The sequence below is a fragment of the Pollachius pollachius genome, assembly GCF_949987615.1.
Source record: "Pollachius pollachius genome assembly, chromosome: 10".
In the NCBI taxonomy this organism is placed as follows: domain Eukaryota; kingdom Metazoa; phylum Chordata; class Actinopteri; order Gadiformes; family Gadidae; genus Pollachius; species Pollachius pollachius.
The window spans coordinates 13,514,358-13,533,311 of record NC_136943.1 but is presented as its reverse complement, the minus strand read 5'-3'; the positions used below and the strand labels follow the sequence as shown (position 1 = coordinate 13,533,311).

The window sequence follows — 18,954 nt, the reverse complement described above, 5'->3', positions numbered from 1 at the left end:
CCCCTCACCCCTCCCCTCTCCGTCATGCCGGTATATCTGCTGATATGCAGTACACATGAAGGTGACACTGTTCTCGGGCCTCAAGGACAGATCCGCACCAAACGGGAGGGAGAACGTGCCGGGATGCAGTATGACATACAGCTGTGTAGCTTAGCATAGCGACAGAGCAGCTATAAATACACAGGCGCTAGCACTCTCGCATGCTACGTCCTTGCTCTCACTCACTCTCTGTTCCCACGGCGGCTCAAGAGTCAAAGTGTAAAGGATGAAAAATCCTGAGAGACTCAGACACACAAGCCGAACATCAAGACTTCTGAGGGAATCAGCCATGCTGGATCAATATGGGGATATGTGACCTCTTGCTTGATTGATTTCCTGCGAATGTTAGTGCTGGAGAATCTGAGTGTGCGTTCCTACTTTGCCTTAGAGAATCGGGGTGCGTTTCCTAGGCATGATGAGGCTAAAGCCCCGAAACACAGGCAAACATTTTAACGACTTGACATAGGCTGTCCAACTGATGTTGAACCTGGACATTTAGACAGGGTGCAATTAATAGAGTACATGCAATGTGTGGGCGTTGAGCCCACACATTTAGAGCCTTTAGTCTTAGGGGCCGTCAAATATTGACCTGTGAAGTACTTTGAGACTGTTATGACATAAAACAGTCTCCAATGAAGTATCAAGATCATATAGTGTACAACTTAGTAAGACGCTATAACCTACAAACATTATTTCTATGATATTTTGCTGCATGTATGAGCAAGGCTTGCTGCAGCACTGGCTGAGGAGGGTTTCAGTAGAACTCGTACAAGTCGGTCAATACTGCTGCATTTTTAGAAGACCTGTTCACTATTTTAGCTCAGGGCGGCTTTTGGGGGGCATCACTGGACTCCTTGATGTCTAACCGTGTGTTCATCTGTGCACTGGCTTCCCGATGGTTTGCTACGACGCAGTGAAACGCCTCACCCGCGGCAATCAATGTGTCTGGGGAATCGCAACTAAAATAACTGCTAAATAAAACATTTATTGTCTGACGTCTCTATATTATGACCCTCATTATGATGCCCTATTCTCAAGGTATAAGGTCAGTTAAACGTAAGGTGCGTCATTTTTCTACACAGAAGCAAAAAGCAAGTGATTGCAATTCATCTGCAGTGGTGACATACAGACGCTGCGTGTTGCCACCTCCAGAGTCAGCAGAGTGGAAAATGCTAATCTCCAGTCCTCGACGGAAGTGTTATTCCCTGGTGTCACTCCCTCCGTGTAGCAGGGGACAGGCTAACCTTTACAGCTACTAGAGCCAATGCTTTTCACTCACTCACCGGGATTGCAGGCACACATAACGGTGAACGTGCCTACATTTTAAAGCAAAGATTCCGATTGTGTCTTTTCAAACTTGAATTATGTTCAAGTCAGTGTAGCTTAACTGTCCGAGCATAGCGAGAACATGGAGAGTGGTTTGGATTCTCTATGGGGCGGCAAGCATGATAAGAAATCATGTTCTCACACTATAGTAAGATGCTTTTGCACAAAAGTGTCCAACAAAAGGTAGATGATAGTGTGTTCTCGCACAGCATATTCTGTGTTGGAACACTGATGTCCCCACTCTACCACCTCTAAAGTTTCGCTTCATGAGCTCATGAGGTGATGAGCGTGTGGTGAGCAGGGAGGTGGAGGTGAGAGGGGAGCAGTAGAGAGAAGACCTCCAATGCTTGCTAGCACACACACAGTGTCAGGTTGCTGACACTGTGTGCGTCTGATCCGGACAACAACCAGTCTAAAAGGGTAGAGGGACACAGAATTATGTGCTGAACACAGGACAGGGCATGCACATGCACTATCACATGCTGTCACATACTGTGCTTGTGTGTGCCTTTTCGTGTGTGTGTGTATGTGTGTGTGTGTGTGTACAATGACAGCAGATGTCCTCACTCTGCAGGTTGTCCAATCCATCACCGTCACGGCAGCACACAAATACACACATACTAGCACACGCACACACAAACATCTCCTAGAGATGATGGAGTGCAAGCAGAAACACACCATGAATACAAAGAAGACAAAAAAAATGACGAGACATTAATATCCAAACATGCTGCTTACCCTAGCCTATCCTACCCTAGCGTAGTGGGCAAGCTCATAGAGGTCAGTGGAACACACACACACACTCTCTAAACCGTCATACAGTTCATATGTGATGCATGAAACCTTCTGCAAGGTTGACAACTGCTACAGAGCGGATAAGACACAACATCCATCCTGCTTATTTGTGTGGAAGTGCTGTGCCAGAAAGCTAGACATTTATTTATTGTCAGGGTGATGTGAAATCCCTCGCTATACACACCCACACACACAAAGAGTTGAGAATATCGGCCAAATTACCCAAATTACACTTTTTGTTATGAGCCAACTTCACTTTATATCACCACAAACAATGACACCAAATGCTTCTACACAAAATAATGGGATGCCCAGTGAGTTTATTAAACCTGTTACTCTCTTCCCTGGGCTGTGTAGAGAAATCAGTTGCACTGATTATTTTTTGTTTTTATTGTCAGCTAAAAAAGACAGCCACTGAAAAGGTTTGCCTGGTTTTCTGGAGGGCAAATGCCCAAGGGTGACCTCCAACACTTCTCTTCTGGGGCCACATGCATTGTGGGAGCTCTCCGAGGCTGCTTCTGCTGCTGTGACGTTTTGTCCCCCGCCAAGAACACTTTCAAAAGCATAAAAACGAAATAAAACAAAGTTGTCAAAATGCTAAAAGATTCATGACGATTTTAGTCTGCCATATATTTTTAGTTTATATATTGGTTCGGAAGTATCTGAAGAACTCAAACACCTTCATTTAAAATGTCCTTCCAGGGGGAAATCCATCCCAGGACAATTTTCCTATCAACCGAGGAAATGCTTTCATGACAACTTTCTGTGTGGCAGAGAGGCGGCGTGTCGCTGGTTCTCTGGCGGCATCGGCTCGAGGGTCATGTGACTCGACAGACAATATGCCTCTTCGGACCACAGGATGCCGACTATTATTAGAACGTCCTCATAAATATTTTACAGTGTTCAACGGACAACTGAGATAGCACACACACACAAACACACACACACATATATATACAGCTTACATATATCTATACATATATACAGCTTGTTCTGTATTTGTATGCATGAATGCATTCCAAAAAAGACACATACAAACACACACACACACACTGACATACACATATATACGCACACATTAACACACACACACACACACACACACGCATATACACACATGCATATACCCGATCAACAAATATAAAAGTTATACTACATGGCAATTAGTAGTGCAACCATTCCAAAGTGCTCAACAACACTATTAACTGCGGTCACTATAGCATTGATTAACTGATTAATTCTGCAAAGATACCCATTAGCAAGGCACAAAACCAACCCTGCCAAGGTTATGGGTGAGTGGTGAGGTATATAATAGTCTGGCACATTAAGAAGCCCATGCTAGGCTACATGGGACACGCTATACTTAGGCTAACCTTTCTTTGCAATGGGGAAAGATATTTACACACAAATATAAATCATGGGTAGGGGCGGGCTAACATACTTCGCAGGCCCTTGAAGGACATGCGATGAGGATCAAAGACATAAACGCTCTAACTCGCCCACAAATAATCACTCTTGTCGTACATTGGCGCACTCACACACACACACACACACACCCTGGCCAAACATAACCACAACACAGGAATATGTTTACTTACACCCCGGCCAAAGGACAACATTAAAATACAGTATGTAAACTGTGTGTGTGTGAGGGTAAACACAATGAACAAGGGCTTGGAAATGGGACTGCAAGTCCAGTCAGTACAACCGAGTGGTCGGTTTGAATCCCTCATTGGTCGGTCTGAATCCCCCATTAAAGCATGGCCACAGTCCTTCTGCGCTTTGCGTGCATTACATTTAAAGTCACACCAGTTTAATTATTCATGCTTGTTTTGCTCATTTAACCCTGAACCTCAGTTAATATCAACGGATCCTTTTAGTTTAGAACTCTCTTTGAAATAATTATTGTATTTTTATTGTCTTTAAGTGATGATGCCCTTTCTTTAAATGTTTTAAAATGTGATTACCGCATATGTAAATCACTCTGAATGTCGTTAGAGTTTGAAGGGTACTACTGGTGTCGAAATCAAATCATATGAAACTATCATCATAACACTATCATCATAGCATACTTCTTACAACACTTGCTTCACTTAAAGACATCATCAGGGAGTGTCTTTCCTATCTATGTGAGCGATCTGTGGGCGTTGAATTCAGGAGCTATTACACATTTTTAGAAGAAGAGGAATTAATCAGATTTAGATGGGACTGAAGACGTGTGTGTAAACAACCTATATCCTGCAAACTCAAATCAAACTTGCTCTCACACACACACACACACACACACACACACACACACACACGAGAGCCAATCAGCTCATGTCCTTGAAAATCATAAGGGATGTCTGACACATAATCACTGAGGCTGCTCCCTGTATCATCACACACACGTACACACACCCAAGTGCAAACTTCGATTGCCTTTTCTGCTCAATATACACCTGCACACTTGCAATGGCAGAGACACACACACGGTCATGCATCAATATGCATGAGAATGGACACACCCACTCGCAAAAGGGGGGACAAGCACGGGAACGAATCAATACACAGGCATAATCGCCCAGGGAGCTTTGCTTTCTTTTGAGTCACACTCACATGCATGCACATACACACACACGTGCAAAGACACAAGCATGTGCACTAAAGTGCTCTCGCAGAGAGACACACACACACTGTTTATTTGAAGTAGTTACTTACAAAAAACAACTGATAAGCATTTAGCAAATTTATGCGTCTCTAAATCTCTGCATTTCCCCTCCAAGTGGATGACATTTAGTTAGATCCATTAGAGAGATGGGGCTGAATGTTGCTGAATCTCACACTCACTCTCTCTCCTCACTTGCCCTTTTCCGTATCTCTTGGCCTAGGTCATGCTCTTTCTATGGCCTTTCTCTGATCCATCGTGAGGCTGAACAAGGATGTGTCACATACGGATGTGTATGTATTGCGCTCTCTCCCTCTCTCAACCTTATGCTCTCTCTCTCTCTCTCTCTCTCTCTCTCTCTCTCTCTCTCTCTCTCTCTCTCTCTCTCTCTCTCTCTCTCTCTCTCTCTCTCTCTCTCTCTCTCTCTCTCTCTCTCTCTCTCTCTCTCTCTCTCTCTCTCTCTCTCTCTGAAGACAGCTTGTGCTAATTTAACCTTTGACCTAAGAACCATAGCCAATTACATTAGGTATTCTATCTTAAGGCCGTTTTAGCTTTACCATTTAGCTCAGGAAAATGTTCATCAGTATAATTCTTGTGTGGTCTGTTTGATTGTGTGTATGCATGTACATCTAATTTCGAGCACACTATATTAGAGAGAGAACAATCAGTATATTGATGATTTAAGCATTTAGAGCCATGAACTTTAGCATGCTTATAAACTAAATGCATTCAGGTTATGCTGGTCGACCAGATTAGATTGATGACCAATGACTACAAAACAACCTGACTTTAAAAAAAAAGAATCAGTTTTTGTGTATGAAACGATATAGTAGTCTGGCTATTACCAGACCAAGCCAATCGCAGACTGCACATTGGTCTGGGGAAGCTGCTGTCATTTTCTTCAGCACTAGAGGCGTGATCAACGGGCCTAGTCCAACTGACTCTGTACGCGATTGGCTGCTTGCCTCCACCTCGTCATTGTGTTAACCAGCCAATAGCGCGCCAAGGGGAAAAGCCAGCTCGGTGATTGGCTCCCGCAAAAACGCATCGGAAGCAGAAAGAAATGTATTGCTCTTCTCCAGACCCTTGTGCAGGGCAAACTTAATTCTCAACCATATACAACAAAGATGAAATGTGAAGTGAAAAATGAACGCAATCTTCCACTACTTCTAAGCAACTCAGCCAGCCATTTGATTAACTTCAACACCCCACAGCTAGCTGTAAGCTAATGGTAGGACAGTTGGGCAGCTTAACTCAATGTGAGGAGATAACCAGGAATTAGCAGGGGCTTATTGACCACACACACACACACACACACACACACACACACACACACACACACACACACACACACACACACACACACACACACACACACACACACACACACACACACTTTGTCCCTAGCCAGAGAATGAGCTCAACTAGAGCAAGTTAGTCTGTTTTACACTTTGAGGTTCCTTACACTGATTAACTGGATCAACTAAAGGTTCAAGATACAAAGCAAACGTGTAGATGTGTAGAATGTTATCACAAGTGAAATGTGTACGATTATCTTAGAAAAACAAAATATATAAAGCCTCTGAAGAAAATACAATGTAATAAGAATCGTATGGACACATTAAAACAAAAAAAAAAGAATAACGAATTTTAAAGGACAGGAAGTGAGTATTATAGATGGTGCTCTTCATTTGAACTTTACATTGTGAGTGTGTGCTCTCTGTGTGTGTGTGTGTGTGTGTGTGTGTGTGTGTGTGTGTGTGTGTGGGCATGTGCACGTGCGTGCACACGTGGGTGTGTGTGCAGCTGTGTTGAATATATAAAATGGTGTACGTTCATCAGTCCAGTGGGCTTTGAACTTCAAAAGACTTGCTTTATTTTGAATCACGCACACACACACAGAAGTAAAAACACACACATACCCAAACACACTCCCTCGAATAAACACGTTTCCCAGCACACACACATACCCCCTGACACAAACACACACACACAGATTTATTTTCAACATTGTCCATGGACAAGACCTGTTTGATTATGGTTTGTAAGTTGTTGTTTGTTTGTTGGTGTTGGTTTGTGTCAAACTCTGGTAGTAATCATCGATCGCTAGCGCCACCCTTTCCGAAGCCATAATCTGTTTATTGCTTAGTCACTCATCAGAAGATGTTGATAATGGTTTGGGAAAAATACAAAAAATTATAGAGCCCACTGCTTGAAAGCAGAATATTTGTTGTCTCTCAGTTTCAGTTATAAAAACAACCCTTTGTTTATCTTTCTGCTATATCTGACCCCAAAAAGGCAATAGTCATAACAATGGTTCTGAATGCTCCTACCAATTAGTTTATTAGTTGATGCTTGACAGTCTGAGCTCAACCCATTGAACTGTACGGTAGATTTCATGCTCTGCTGGGATAGTGCTGGTTGTTTTTCATATTACTGTGTTGGTCCCCCCCCCCCCCCCATCTCTTTCCCACACACACACACACACACACACACACACACACAGCTAGTTAGCTTGGAATAGGTAACAATAAATAACGCTGGCTTAGACATTTCATGTCATGTGTGCCCTTGTGTCCATGTGGGGAGGGGGACGTTTATGTTGGGTGACAAACATAAGTGACCTTCACACAAACACTGGTACACCTATTCCATTACTTTTTAACCCCTATTCACCTGACACACACACACACACACACACACACACACACACACACACACACACACACACACACACACACCTCAAAGGCAAGATGCGGTGTAAGCATTGTTGTTCCGGGAATGGCATGGAAAATCACTGAGTGTGTTTGTGTGTGTGCATATCTGGGTGCGTATGGGTGCTTGCTTGCATGTGTGTGATTTGGAGATGGAGTCAAAAAGTCGGTAAGATAAAACTGGCAACCGAAATAGATAAGGTAAAGAGAAAGAGCATTGGACAGAGCAGGAGTTGTAGAGAGATAGAGAGAGAGAGTGATAGAGAGATTGTGAAAGTAAAGGACTTTGTGCTTACTTTGATGGTGTCATCAACGTACGTTACAGAAATGGACTGGTTGACCTCTAGAGGCCTGTGATTGGCTGGAAGGTAGGGCAAGTACCGGCAGAGGGTGTGTGTGTAGGTTTGTGTGTAATGTGTTGCTCTTTCATGGAAGTGTATTGAGAAATTTTTGAAATTATTCAATTACAATGCAAGGTCATATTCTTTCCCAATACTGACCAAGTCATCGTATACCCGCTCAAACACACACCCTAGCAGTGTTAGGTGGAACAGTATTTAACACTCGGCACCCTCAGCGGTTGGTTGAGAAGTGGGCGGGGTTGGCCGGATACTGTGTCCAGTGTGCGAGCTTATTGGTCAACATGCTATCTAGGACCGCCCGTGGTCGAGATACCTCGGAGGGTCAAGTGTTCTAGAATGTCCCACTCTGCACGTGCCCGGGCTAGAGATGGCTCCCCTTAATTAACTCACACTATCTCACACACACACACACACACAAATTAGCTGTCTATCTGTCTCCCTGCATTGTCTGTATGTCTGTCAGTCTATCATAGGAGGGCTTAGGTGAGCCAAGCAGGGCTTATCCAACCTTTACTCTGGGTGTCGGATTCAGGGCCGAATCCCACTGAAAGGCCAGAACGCTCAGCAGGCTGACATATACTGACATTTATTCACACTAGGGTTAGGAGATAGTATTAGACAGATATTGTATATAATAAAATAACGTGTTTGACAATACGGGATCCATTAATAGCAAGAAAACTAACCATAATTCATCCCGACGAGCTGGTTGTCACCATTTGTGAATATGTAATATAATGTGTAATATATATATATATATATGATATAGGTATATCCAATAGGGATCGACTGATATGGATTTTTTAGGGCCGAAAACGATATTTTTTCCTCAGCCTTAGCCGATAACCGATACGCCGATACCGATTTTCTTGAGCCGATATTTGGAGCCGATAATACCCTGGAAATCCAGAGTTCTCGCGAGAGCACACTTTGAATTTGCTCAGCGAGTCACTCTGGGAACGAGCAATATACTTATGAATACTCGTGACGTATCAATATAAGCGTTGCTGTTTTACTGACCGGATACGGCAAGAGTCTTATCTATTGGTTAGCTCCACTCTGGATACGTCACCCCTTGTATTCTTCTGATATTTTCAAATGCATGCTTGGTGCGGCCCCTCGAGTTGGGCCATTTTCATTACTCGTTGCCAGACCCTACAGTTTTCTAGATGTGGGTCTGGATTTCCAGGCTAAGCCTCCCTCAATTAACATCATAAAAATGACACAATGATGATAACAAATGTTACAATATCTCAATGTCTGTAAATCATGCCGAAGAAAAAAAAAAAAATTAAAAATGGCCGATACTGAAAAAAATATCGTCCGATACGACACATGTAAAAAACGCAAATATCGGCGGGCCGATATATCGGTCGATCACTAATATCCATCCCTCTTCCAGGATATGTTCCAGTCTCTCTAACAGGTATTTTGCCAATCAGCTACCAGGACCTCGAATGACTCTCTCTTTCTCTCCTCTTCGTTCAACCTCTCCCATCACAATCTCACTCACTAACCCTCACTCATTTCTGGTCCGGTCTCCCTCCCTTTAGTTGTCTCTATTTTTCCTTATTTCAAAGTAAAATATAAATGGACACAGACCTACATTTTGGGATAGTCTGTAGTCAAATGACAGCATCCAAGAGTTGTGTGTGTGTGTGTAAAGCTCTCCGAATTGAATGGAGTCAAATTGAGAGCCAGAGAGAGACACTCAAAGACGATATTATTGACAATCTATAGGTGTTTTTCCAGTGCCAATAAAGCTTTCTTAGTTTAATTGAATAAGCGAAATAGAGCGATAGGGATAGGAAGAAAGATGCTGAGAGAGGGAAACATGGAGAGAGGTACAAATAGAGAGAGCGAGAGAGAAGGAGTAAATTAAAAGTGAAAAGGGATGCATTTGAATTGAGGTCAGCCTGCCAAGAAAAGCACAAAAACTAAAAAAATCAAGAGAACATGAAAGAACGAGAGCACAGCACACACACACAGACACAGACACAGAGAGAGAGAGAGAGAGAGAGAGAGAGAGAGAGAGAGAGAGAGAGAGAGAGAGAATGAGAGAGTGAGAGAGAGAAAGACATAGAGGCTCCAGCAGGTTTGACACGGAGTGGATGTGAAGAAGTGTGTCCAGATTGCTGATGATGTAGCTGGTAGCAGAGAGGCTGTCCACACACACAAACACACACTGAGAAGCACACAGACACACACACACACACACACCTAGAGACTACCACTACATGCAGTACTTAATTACTAAATGACTACTGATATTAATTAAATATGAATATTACCACAGTTAAGAATACTCAATGTAAACAGTATGCAGCACTCCAACACAAAGTGAGAAAAAAGTATTATTATTCTTTATTCTCACTTCATAAGTCTTATACTGTAATAAATGCACTGTACGTAAACTACATCAGATAGATACACAATAACTGTAGTAGCTCTCCGGTACCTTCGTGTGACATGTGGTACCGAGTCAAGAACCGTGTACTTGTGTTTTGAATATGTGTCAAGGCTTGTAGTGAGAGGGGGAACCTGAATCTCTGAAAGAGATTTTAGATCAAACATAGCAGGAAGGAGAACTGTCCTGGTGCCTAACGACATAGAGGAACTACACTAAACTGGGATAAAGAAAACGAAAATTTCTGTGCTCTTCACACACAATAATGTAAACAACACCCAGACACACGTGCATAAACTTGCCACCTTGCACACACCCACATACTACCGCAACGTGTGCCAAGATATTTAGATACATGTATTGCTCTCCCTGCACACATCTATGCACACACACACAAATATGCGTGACCGTACGTGTGTTTATTCCTACATTGCATCATGGCCATGTTTTGTAAGGAGTGAAAATAGCAAAAGAAGGAGAAGGTGGCAGAAAAGAGAGAGGTGGAATGGGCTGCATACTTAACTTGACAGTATTAACCAGGCTATTACCAAATAGGCCTACATGCAATCACAAGTCGGACAGACAGACAGACAGACAGGTCAGTTGAATGAAGCAGTGGCGGCCTTGTGTGTGTGTGTGTGTGTGTGTGTGTGTGTGTGTGAGTGAGTGAGTGAGTGAGTGAGTGAGTGAGTGAGTGAGTGAGTGAGTGAGTGAGTGAGTGAGTGAGTGAGTGTTGCCATGTCAAGCTTCCAGAGTCATGGTAGCATGGTGCTCTACAGTCACGCAAGGCAGAGTCCAACAGAAAATAGGTCAATGAGGGAGCGTTCGACAGAGAGCTAGAGGAGGGAGTAAGTAAAGGAGAGAATGAGAGAGAGCAAGAGAGAGAGAGAGAGAGAGCAAGAGAGAGAGAGCAAGAGAGCAAGAGAGCGAGAGAGAGAGAGAGAGAGAGCGCGCGCAAATTAGGACAAATTAAAGGGAATAGAATTGCAAAAAAAGGAAGGATGAGTAATTGAGGCAGAGAGGTAACGATTGTGAAAGAGACCACCAAGGATGAGCAATCAAAGAGGGAAAGAGAGAGAGTGGTAATTAAAACATTGAGAACGAGGAGTGAAACAGCCAGCCAACCATCCAACTAATCAGTCAACTAACCAACACACAAACCAATCAAGAAGCCAAGCCAATATACCAGCAAGCCAAAAAACGCAAAGGAAAACGACTAGACTCAATCTAGTAGCACGTGTGTGTGTGTGTGTGTGTGTGTGTGTGTGTGTGTGTGTGTGTGTGTGTGTGTGTGTGTGTGTGTGTGTGTGTAACCCCAATACAATCTACAATCCCAAAGGATGTTTGGGGAGGAATCATACACCCCTCCCCAAACACCACCCCTCCCACACACACAAGTTGATGGAAAATTCCTCTCCCGCTGTGTACAGGTAAGGGCTTGCTGGGAGCTTTGTGACCCTGGATGACTCACACACACACACACACACACACACACACACACACACACACACACACACACACACACACACTTCACAACTTGGCTCTTGTCAACACTGGTAGCTACATAATATTTTGGAACAGAAGGAGACATCATAAACAAGGCCTGTTTGGTTAATTAATTTCTTAATACTCTTGATACATATTGAGGATATAAGGAGAAGCCTTAATTTAGAGTGAACACCATCGTAGTTTGTGATTGGTTGGATGCATCTCAAGTCCGGTGTCCTGCCTATAGCACTATGCATGCTCAGGGATTAAACATCTCTCCATCATATGTCAACCTTTCATCTAGTAGATAGAATTTGATCTGGTACTCAAATGTTTGCAGACTTACATTGAGCAAATGTGTCTGTTATATCATTGTGCTGTTAAAGTAAATACTAAAACTTGATGTAACCGGTGTAACCGCTCAAAACTGTCGGAATCTCTTAAAGAAAAGGGAGGGGGCTGAACCGTGTGACTGTCATAAACTGAGATTCTACACAGCCTGATACATGCGCACACACACACACACACACCCCCACCGACCCCAGGTTTATCCCTATCCCAGTAAAGAATCACTCGTAATGAAACACTGTAATCCTCCTGGATTATTTCAGAGTAGTATAACACACAGAAACGCCTGCATGTACACACATGTTCAAATGTGAGTGTGCGTGCATGGGTCTTCTATTCGTAAGAGAAGGCACCTACCAGAAAACTCAAACTGTGGCTGTGTCCTGTGTTTGTGTGTGTGTGTGTATGCATAGGTATATGTAAATGTGAATGTGAATGTGAATGTGAACAGAGTGATGATGTATAGACTCCCTGGATGCACGCCCGCTTCCAGTGGCCAGCCATTATCACCAGCCCCATCAACACACGATCCAGTTCCCTGCCAAGAGCAACACACACACACACACACACACACAAACACAATACTCACGCTCACTCACGACACTGAGCGAAGCCTCTTCCCCTTGTCTGATGCTGGGTCTAAACAGTGTTGACCTATGCCTGCCAAGATATTATCCCGTACAACACCTATAAAATAGTAGTGCTGTTTTATTCATCATTGATCAAACAGCTGTTTGATCAATGATGACTATAAGCATATTACCTTTTGTTTTTGTGTGTTTATTAAATGTCTATAGAATGCATGGCATGAGTAGCGTGTGTGTGTGTGTGTGTGTGTGTGTGTGTGTGTGTGTGTGTGTGTGTGTGTGTGTGTGTGTGTGTGTGTGTGTCTGTTTATGTCGTGTATGTTAGTGCTGCACGATTTGGTGAAAAAGTCATATTGCGATTATTGTGGACAAAATTGCGATTTGCGATTGCGATATAATAAACAAATGCTGTCATGAGTCTACTTGCTTGCTTCTTCTACTGCAGATTATTGATAATTTTAAAATTATTCTTTCTCAACTCAAACATACTAACTAAAACTAGCATAAAAAATACAAAAACTAAAAAATGTGTACAGTACTGTTTTCAAAATAACAATATTTTACTAAATTAAATAAATAATAAAAATAAATCTTTTTCCAAATAAAGGCATTTCTGCTGTGAAAAAATAAATAAGAATTATTATTAAATCGCAGCCTTTTGCGGTTATACAATCGCAAAGGCTGATATCACGATTGCGATTCGATTAATCGTGCAGCACTAGTGTATGTCTTGTGTAGTGTGTATGTTTTGTTTAGTGTGTATGTTTTGTGTAGTGTATATGTTGTGTGTATGTGTCACATGACAAATGGGCCCTTACAAGTGTTGACAGTATCAATACAGCAACAGAGATGCTGTAATGAATACAAATCATGAGCAAAGGTTAGCTAAGGACAACTTAGCTCCCTCAACACCACACACACACACATACACACACACACAAACACACTTATAAACGCACACGTGCGCAAACACACGTATACACTGTCAGCACATCCTCCTAAATTATTGAATTCTCAGCTGATAAAAGACACACATCCGAGAAAGCAAACACACACACAGTCATTCATTTATTTAACCTTAAATCGGATCAATATTTTTTTGTTTTGAATTCAGACGTGAGCCAGGAAAGGTTGTGGGGAATCTGTATGCAAAGCAGGCTCTCCTGCTCTCTCCACTGCAGCAAGGCATGCCGGGAAAATTAAACAGCAGTTACACAACCTAATGCTACAGAGCTCTGCATATTCACCATACTTGCCAACCTCTTTGGATGCTCCCCAAGAAAATGATCACTGACTTAATTTACTGAAGGGAATATTGAAAGGTGTGAATCACAAAATGAGAAGTAGACAGAACATTTGCTTGAAGGAAAAGTGTATTACCAAAAATATAAACATTATATAAATATATTTATTTATTTATCCGCAAATTCTATGGACTATACTATACAGTAGGCTATACTGTATTCATAAAAAATAAATCATCCTTATGCATTCAACATATATCCATGTAATATATAAATCGATATTGTATACTTTTTTTCTGTAGACCCCCTGTATAGATTCCATTTAACTTCACCATCACAGTATCACAGTAACTCAGCCATTCTTGAAAATGCTGCGTTTTATCTCTCTGTTCATTGCCTTATGACACTGACCTCTGACCCCCAGAGGGTTGTGGTGTAATGTGTCAAGACGACTGAAGGAATAGCGGTTGTTGAAGGGTCACACTTGACAGACATGTGTTTAATAGAAGCGTATTAATCATTTAATAACGCAGTCCCACCATCAATGACCAGCACTTTATTAAATGGTCGTAGCCACGGCCCCCTTGTGTGTTCGAGTCTGGGTGAGCAAACAGCCTGATGTAGCAGATGAGGAATCACCATGCAATTAATTATTGAGAGCTCTCTTACCTACAGTTGCCCAAATACACATGTATGCGCTTGCACACACACACACACACACACACACACACACACACACACACACACACCCGAGTGCTGATCCTTTGAGCCGGATGTTTCGATCTCAGGGGTTATGCGGAGGAACAAGCCATATTCGCAGCACGCTCTCTGCCACACACGCACACACACACAGTCTACACACCCTAACCCTACACACACAGCAGTGAGGAGAGGGCAGTAACTCACACAACACCATCACTGAAAGTTATCATAATTCCCCATCTTAACATTACAGATATTCATGCCAGAACAAAATGTGTTGCTGCGGTCCGTGTCTGTGTGTTGCGTTGATTCACTACGTTGCCCTTCAGTCCGTATCAAGGGGAACCAGGGGGATGCCGTGGAGCTTGAGTGAACGTGCATGCATGTGCAGCATGTGTGCGTTTGCATGTGTCCGTCCGTGCACTCATTCATATGGATGGAGGGACGCCGTGTACGACGGCATGAAGGTAACGGAGAGCTTTTGCCTGTCTGTCATATCAGATAAGATCACTGATTTTGTGCGGCTGTGACATCTATCATCCCTAAGAAAATGATGTTGAAAACAAAAGATGGCTCATGCTATAGGAGTCAAGACAATCATTCAGAACTATCTGTGTGTGTGTGTGTATGCGTGTATGTATGCATGTATAGTATGTATTTATGGATGGATGGATGGATGGATGTGTGTATGTGTGTGTGTGTGTGTGTAAGCAGGGCCAGTGAGTCAGAATGAGACAGCAAGCAAGCCGAACACATAACACTGCAGTATTTCACATCACGACACAGAGAGAGCAGAGAGGAGAGGGGAGGAGAGAGGGAGAGAGAGAAGAGAGGAGAAGAGAGAGAGGAGAGGAGAAGAGAAAGAGGCGAGAGAGGATCAGAGGAGAAAGGAAGAGAGGAGAGAAGAGAAACATTGCAGTTGCTGACTGTTTAGCTGACTGCCTGCTATTTAAAGCCAGACTAGAAAATCACTGGTGTGTGTGTGTGTGTGTGTGTGTGTGTGTGTGTGTGTGTGTGTGTGTGTGTCCAACAAACAGCTAGACCGATCGTGAATTGAAATGCAGGATTTTTCAAAGGAAGGGGTTTATGGGAATATAATGCTAGGGATAGAGGTAAAGATTTTTTACGCATCGCAAGGTAGGTAGACAGACTGGCTGCCAAACACACACACCCCTTTGGGGGTGATGGCCCAAATGCAACTTCATCATCCATCTTTCTGTCCATGTGTCTATCTGTTCATCTACCTGTCCATCCGTCTGTCTCTCTAGTTTCTCTCTCTCTCTAGTCTCCATCTCTCTAGTTTCTACCAATGGCAACTCAAGATCCAGCCTAGGAATTACCATGTGACTTCTTCTGGAAATCTAGCCTAATACTAGCACCTGATAGGCCGGCCTCACAGAAGTCACACATGCACACGCGCACAGGCATGGTATCAGGCGTCCAGGCTTAGGGAGTTGACTGACAGAAGGAAGCAGCCACGCGCTAGAATACAGTGTCACTAATCAGTTTCTTCGTGCATTAGCTAGGTTAGCCCTTCCCCAAAGTGAACTAGCAGGACACATTTTAAAAACTATAAAAAATGTCTCTATGTACTTCTGTGGTTGTGTCAGCATTATATGTACTCTTTTTTTCTTGCTGTGTCTCAAAGCACTAGTCTGCTTTACCATCAGTCAGAGTTTCACAGAGACAATCTCAACCGGTAGCTACCCAACATAGACACTCGGTGACCTAGTGATTATGAGAAATAAATAAGCAAGAAGAACTTAAATTTGCTCCAAATTGTTAAATACAAATCGACCTGTTAAATAAAGAAACAACAGTGCTATATAAAGATTGTGTATAGATAACATTTCATTAAACTAATTTGAATCAAATAAAACACATGTTAAGTTTTTTGTATCACTTTAATCTTACTGTATCTTAACATATGGCAGACTGGAAAATAGTCAAGAGCGAGAGGGAAGAGAGCAAGAGAGTCACATGCTTCCTGGGGGAGGAGGGCCGCTTGTCATCTACGTCATTGACTCTCCCACCCCCCCACCCCCCCCCCCAGCCCACCTCTCACTACTACGCACAGCGGAACGTGGTCACATGACTGCAGCAGCAGCGAGCCCCTTCTGTAACTCCAGTCACGAGGATAGAGTAGTATTACAATGCGAGAGAGAGAGAGAGAGAGAGCGAGTGAGAGAGAGAGATGGAGGGAGTGAAAGAGGGAGAGATGGAGAGAGTGAAAGAGGGAGAGAAAGAGGAATACAGATACCACAAAAAGCGCATATCAGCCTAATAACCCCATGTAAATATTAACATGACTTTTATAAAATAGATAACCCGGGCCAGTTTGGTAATGACTTTCTTTAAAAAGAAAGGAAGAAAGAGAGAGAGAGGGAGAGAGAGACGCGCTCTGGTCAAACATATAGTAGGCTATCCAGAGTACCGACACGACCTTAGAACTGTCAAAATGTCATATGCATAGCTAATACACGTAAATATTTCCCGGTGGGAACTTTGCCCCTATGGGGAACAAATTTGAGGAAGGTGGTGAATTTCCATGCCTTGTGGCACCATCATTTGCGATGATCGTTTCAGAGTCCCCTCCTCGGTCGGTGAAGAACTGCTTCGTTATTCACGCTTATTTAACCAGGAATTTTCGCAGCAGCATTTACGTGAGATGGTGTCCGCACGTGACTGCTGCGAATTATAAATAACCGATGGCGACAGCGGGTCCAACGAGCACAGCCACACACCATGCATGCACAGACTCTAACGCACGAACAAACACCAAAATAATGAATCTGCATAGGTGACAATAAGCTCCCGTATGAAACTGAAATCGTTGGGACGATTTAAAAAAAAAAACATTGTTGCATGAACGCACGGATCGCTCCTGTGATGTGTGAATGTGTGTGAACGGCCGTTTCTCGGCTGAAGGCTTTGAAGATCATTTGCGAATCGATCCAGTTTTAAACCAATCAAGTGAGCAGCAGTTCAACTGTCACTCCACCACTAGCCTACTACTCAACGCCGGACTGTGCCTGCAGCACACTTGGCTGCTACGTAACGACCTCGTCCGGTGGCGATTACGCAATCGATTACAAAAGGTAAATCGTGTGAAGTTTTCACGGCTTGTGCAAATCTTTGACTAGATCTCATCCGTACTCTATCCCTCTGTTGTGGACATGTGGGAGAGGTCTTCGTAGATACCTGATCAATTGGGTTCGACATTGTATCTGGGAGTTAAACTTTGAGACCTGGAGGGATCGAATAACTCCCCGGTGTGTCGCCTCCTCTCCTTACCTAAGCCCCGCATGCCGTATGGTTGCAAGCGGCTTACTCTTGAGTGGAAATCCACCGGGTGGATAAATTACACCACCTCACGTAGTGTCTGAAACAGGGGGCAGTATGCATAAACCATCCGCCGTCGTCCGCGGCGGATGGCTATCGACCCCCATTGCTGGGGGGTCGATAGCCCAAAAGCCTACTGCAGCAAAGCACGACGCAACTAAGCTATGTTCCTTGCACTTAACACAAACAGCCCAATGAGAAAATCATATTTTTTGACAGTTGTCCAACCCCTACAACTTCCCCAGTCCACACCACTCCACGTGCCGGGAACTGCGGTCCACGCACCCACGGCATACAAACTTCCTCCGATAGCGCCAAAAGTTTTAAATCCTCTCCTTTGCATAGTAAATCAACCCAACTGACACACAGCGAAAGCCCCCGGGGTTAACGCCACGAAGTGTGTGTGTATTCGTTATATTTTCGTTGGAACACGTTGCCACGCCAGGCATGCTGATGACATTTTCTCCAGAGGTCCACGTGAAAGCCAGACGTCAAGACACAGCGGAGGAGCTCGACACACCGGCTTAGAGATGCTGCCGACAGCCGCTCGCAAGCCCGCGTTAAACCGTTGATCACCGGCGACACGGCGGGTAACATACAAAAAACGAATACCGCCACGGATAGCCCAAGACCCACTCTTGTGAAAAACGTAAAATCTTACCTGACTGTCAGAGTTTTCTGTCAAGTAATTGAAGACAAAGGAAGAGAGTTCCTCATCTAATAGTGAAGCGCAGTCCGCCATCTTCCTCTCATGAATGAGAGCCGGAGAGCCAGACTCCGGAGTATAGCAGGGGAGCGGTTGGCGAGTACCGGCAAAGGCCAGCAGAGGGCGCCGCGACGCTCAGCTCAACACCACCACAACCCCCCCAAAACACACACAAACGTAAGTGATTACTACCTTTTAGCACTTTGAGGTCATTAAGTTGATGTAAAGTGCGTTATAAATAAAATGT

The 18,954-nt window shown here is 43.5% G+C and overlaps 1 protein-coding gene across 1 annotated transcript in view; it reads right to left on the bottom strand.

Moving 5' to 3' along the window:
• ppargc1b (peroxisome proliferator-activated receptor gamma, coactivator 1 beta) overlaps nucleotides 1–18,743 on the bottom strand; it is a gene marked incomplete at its 5' end in the record, with an annotated part of 65,556 nt that extends 46,813 nt beyond the window's left edge. Inside the window, one exon of the mRNA XM_079745125.1 lies at nucleotides 18,663–18,743. Within this exon, the coding sequence (XP_079601251.1) occupies nucleotides 18,663–18,743 (81 nt within the window). The remainder of the gene's footprint in view (nucleotides 1–18,662) is intronic.
• Nucleotides 18,744–18,954: the final 211 nt, after the last annotated feature.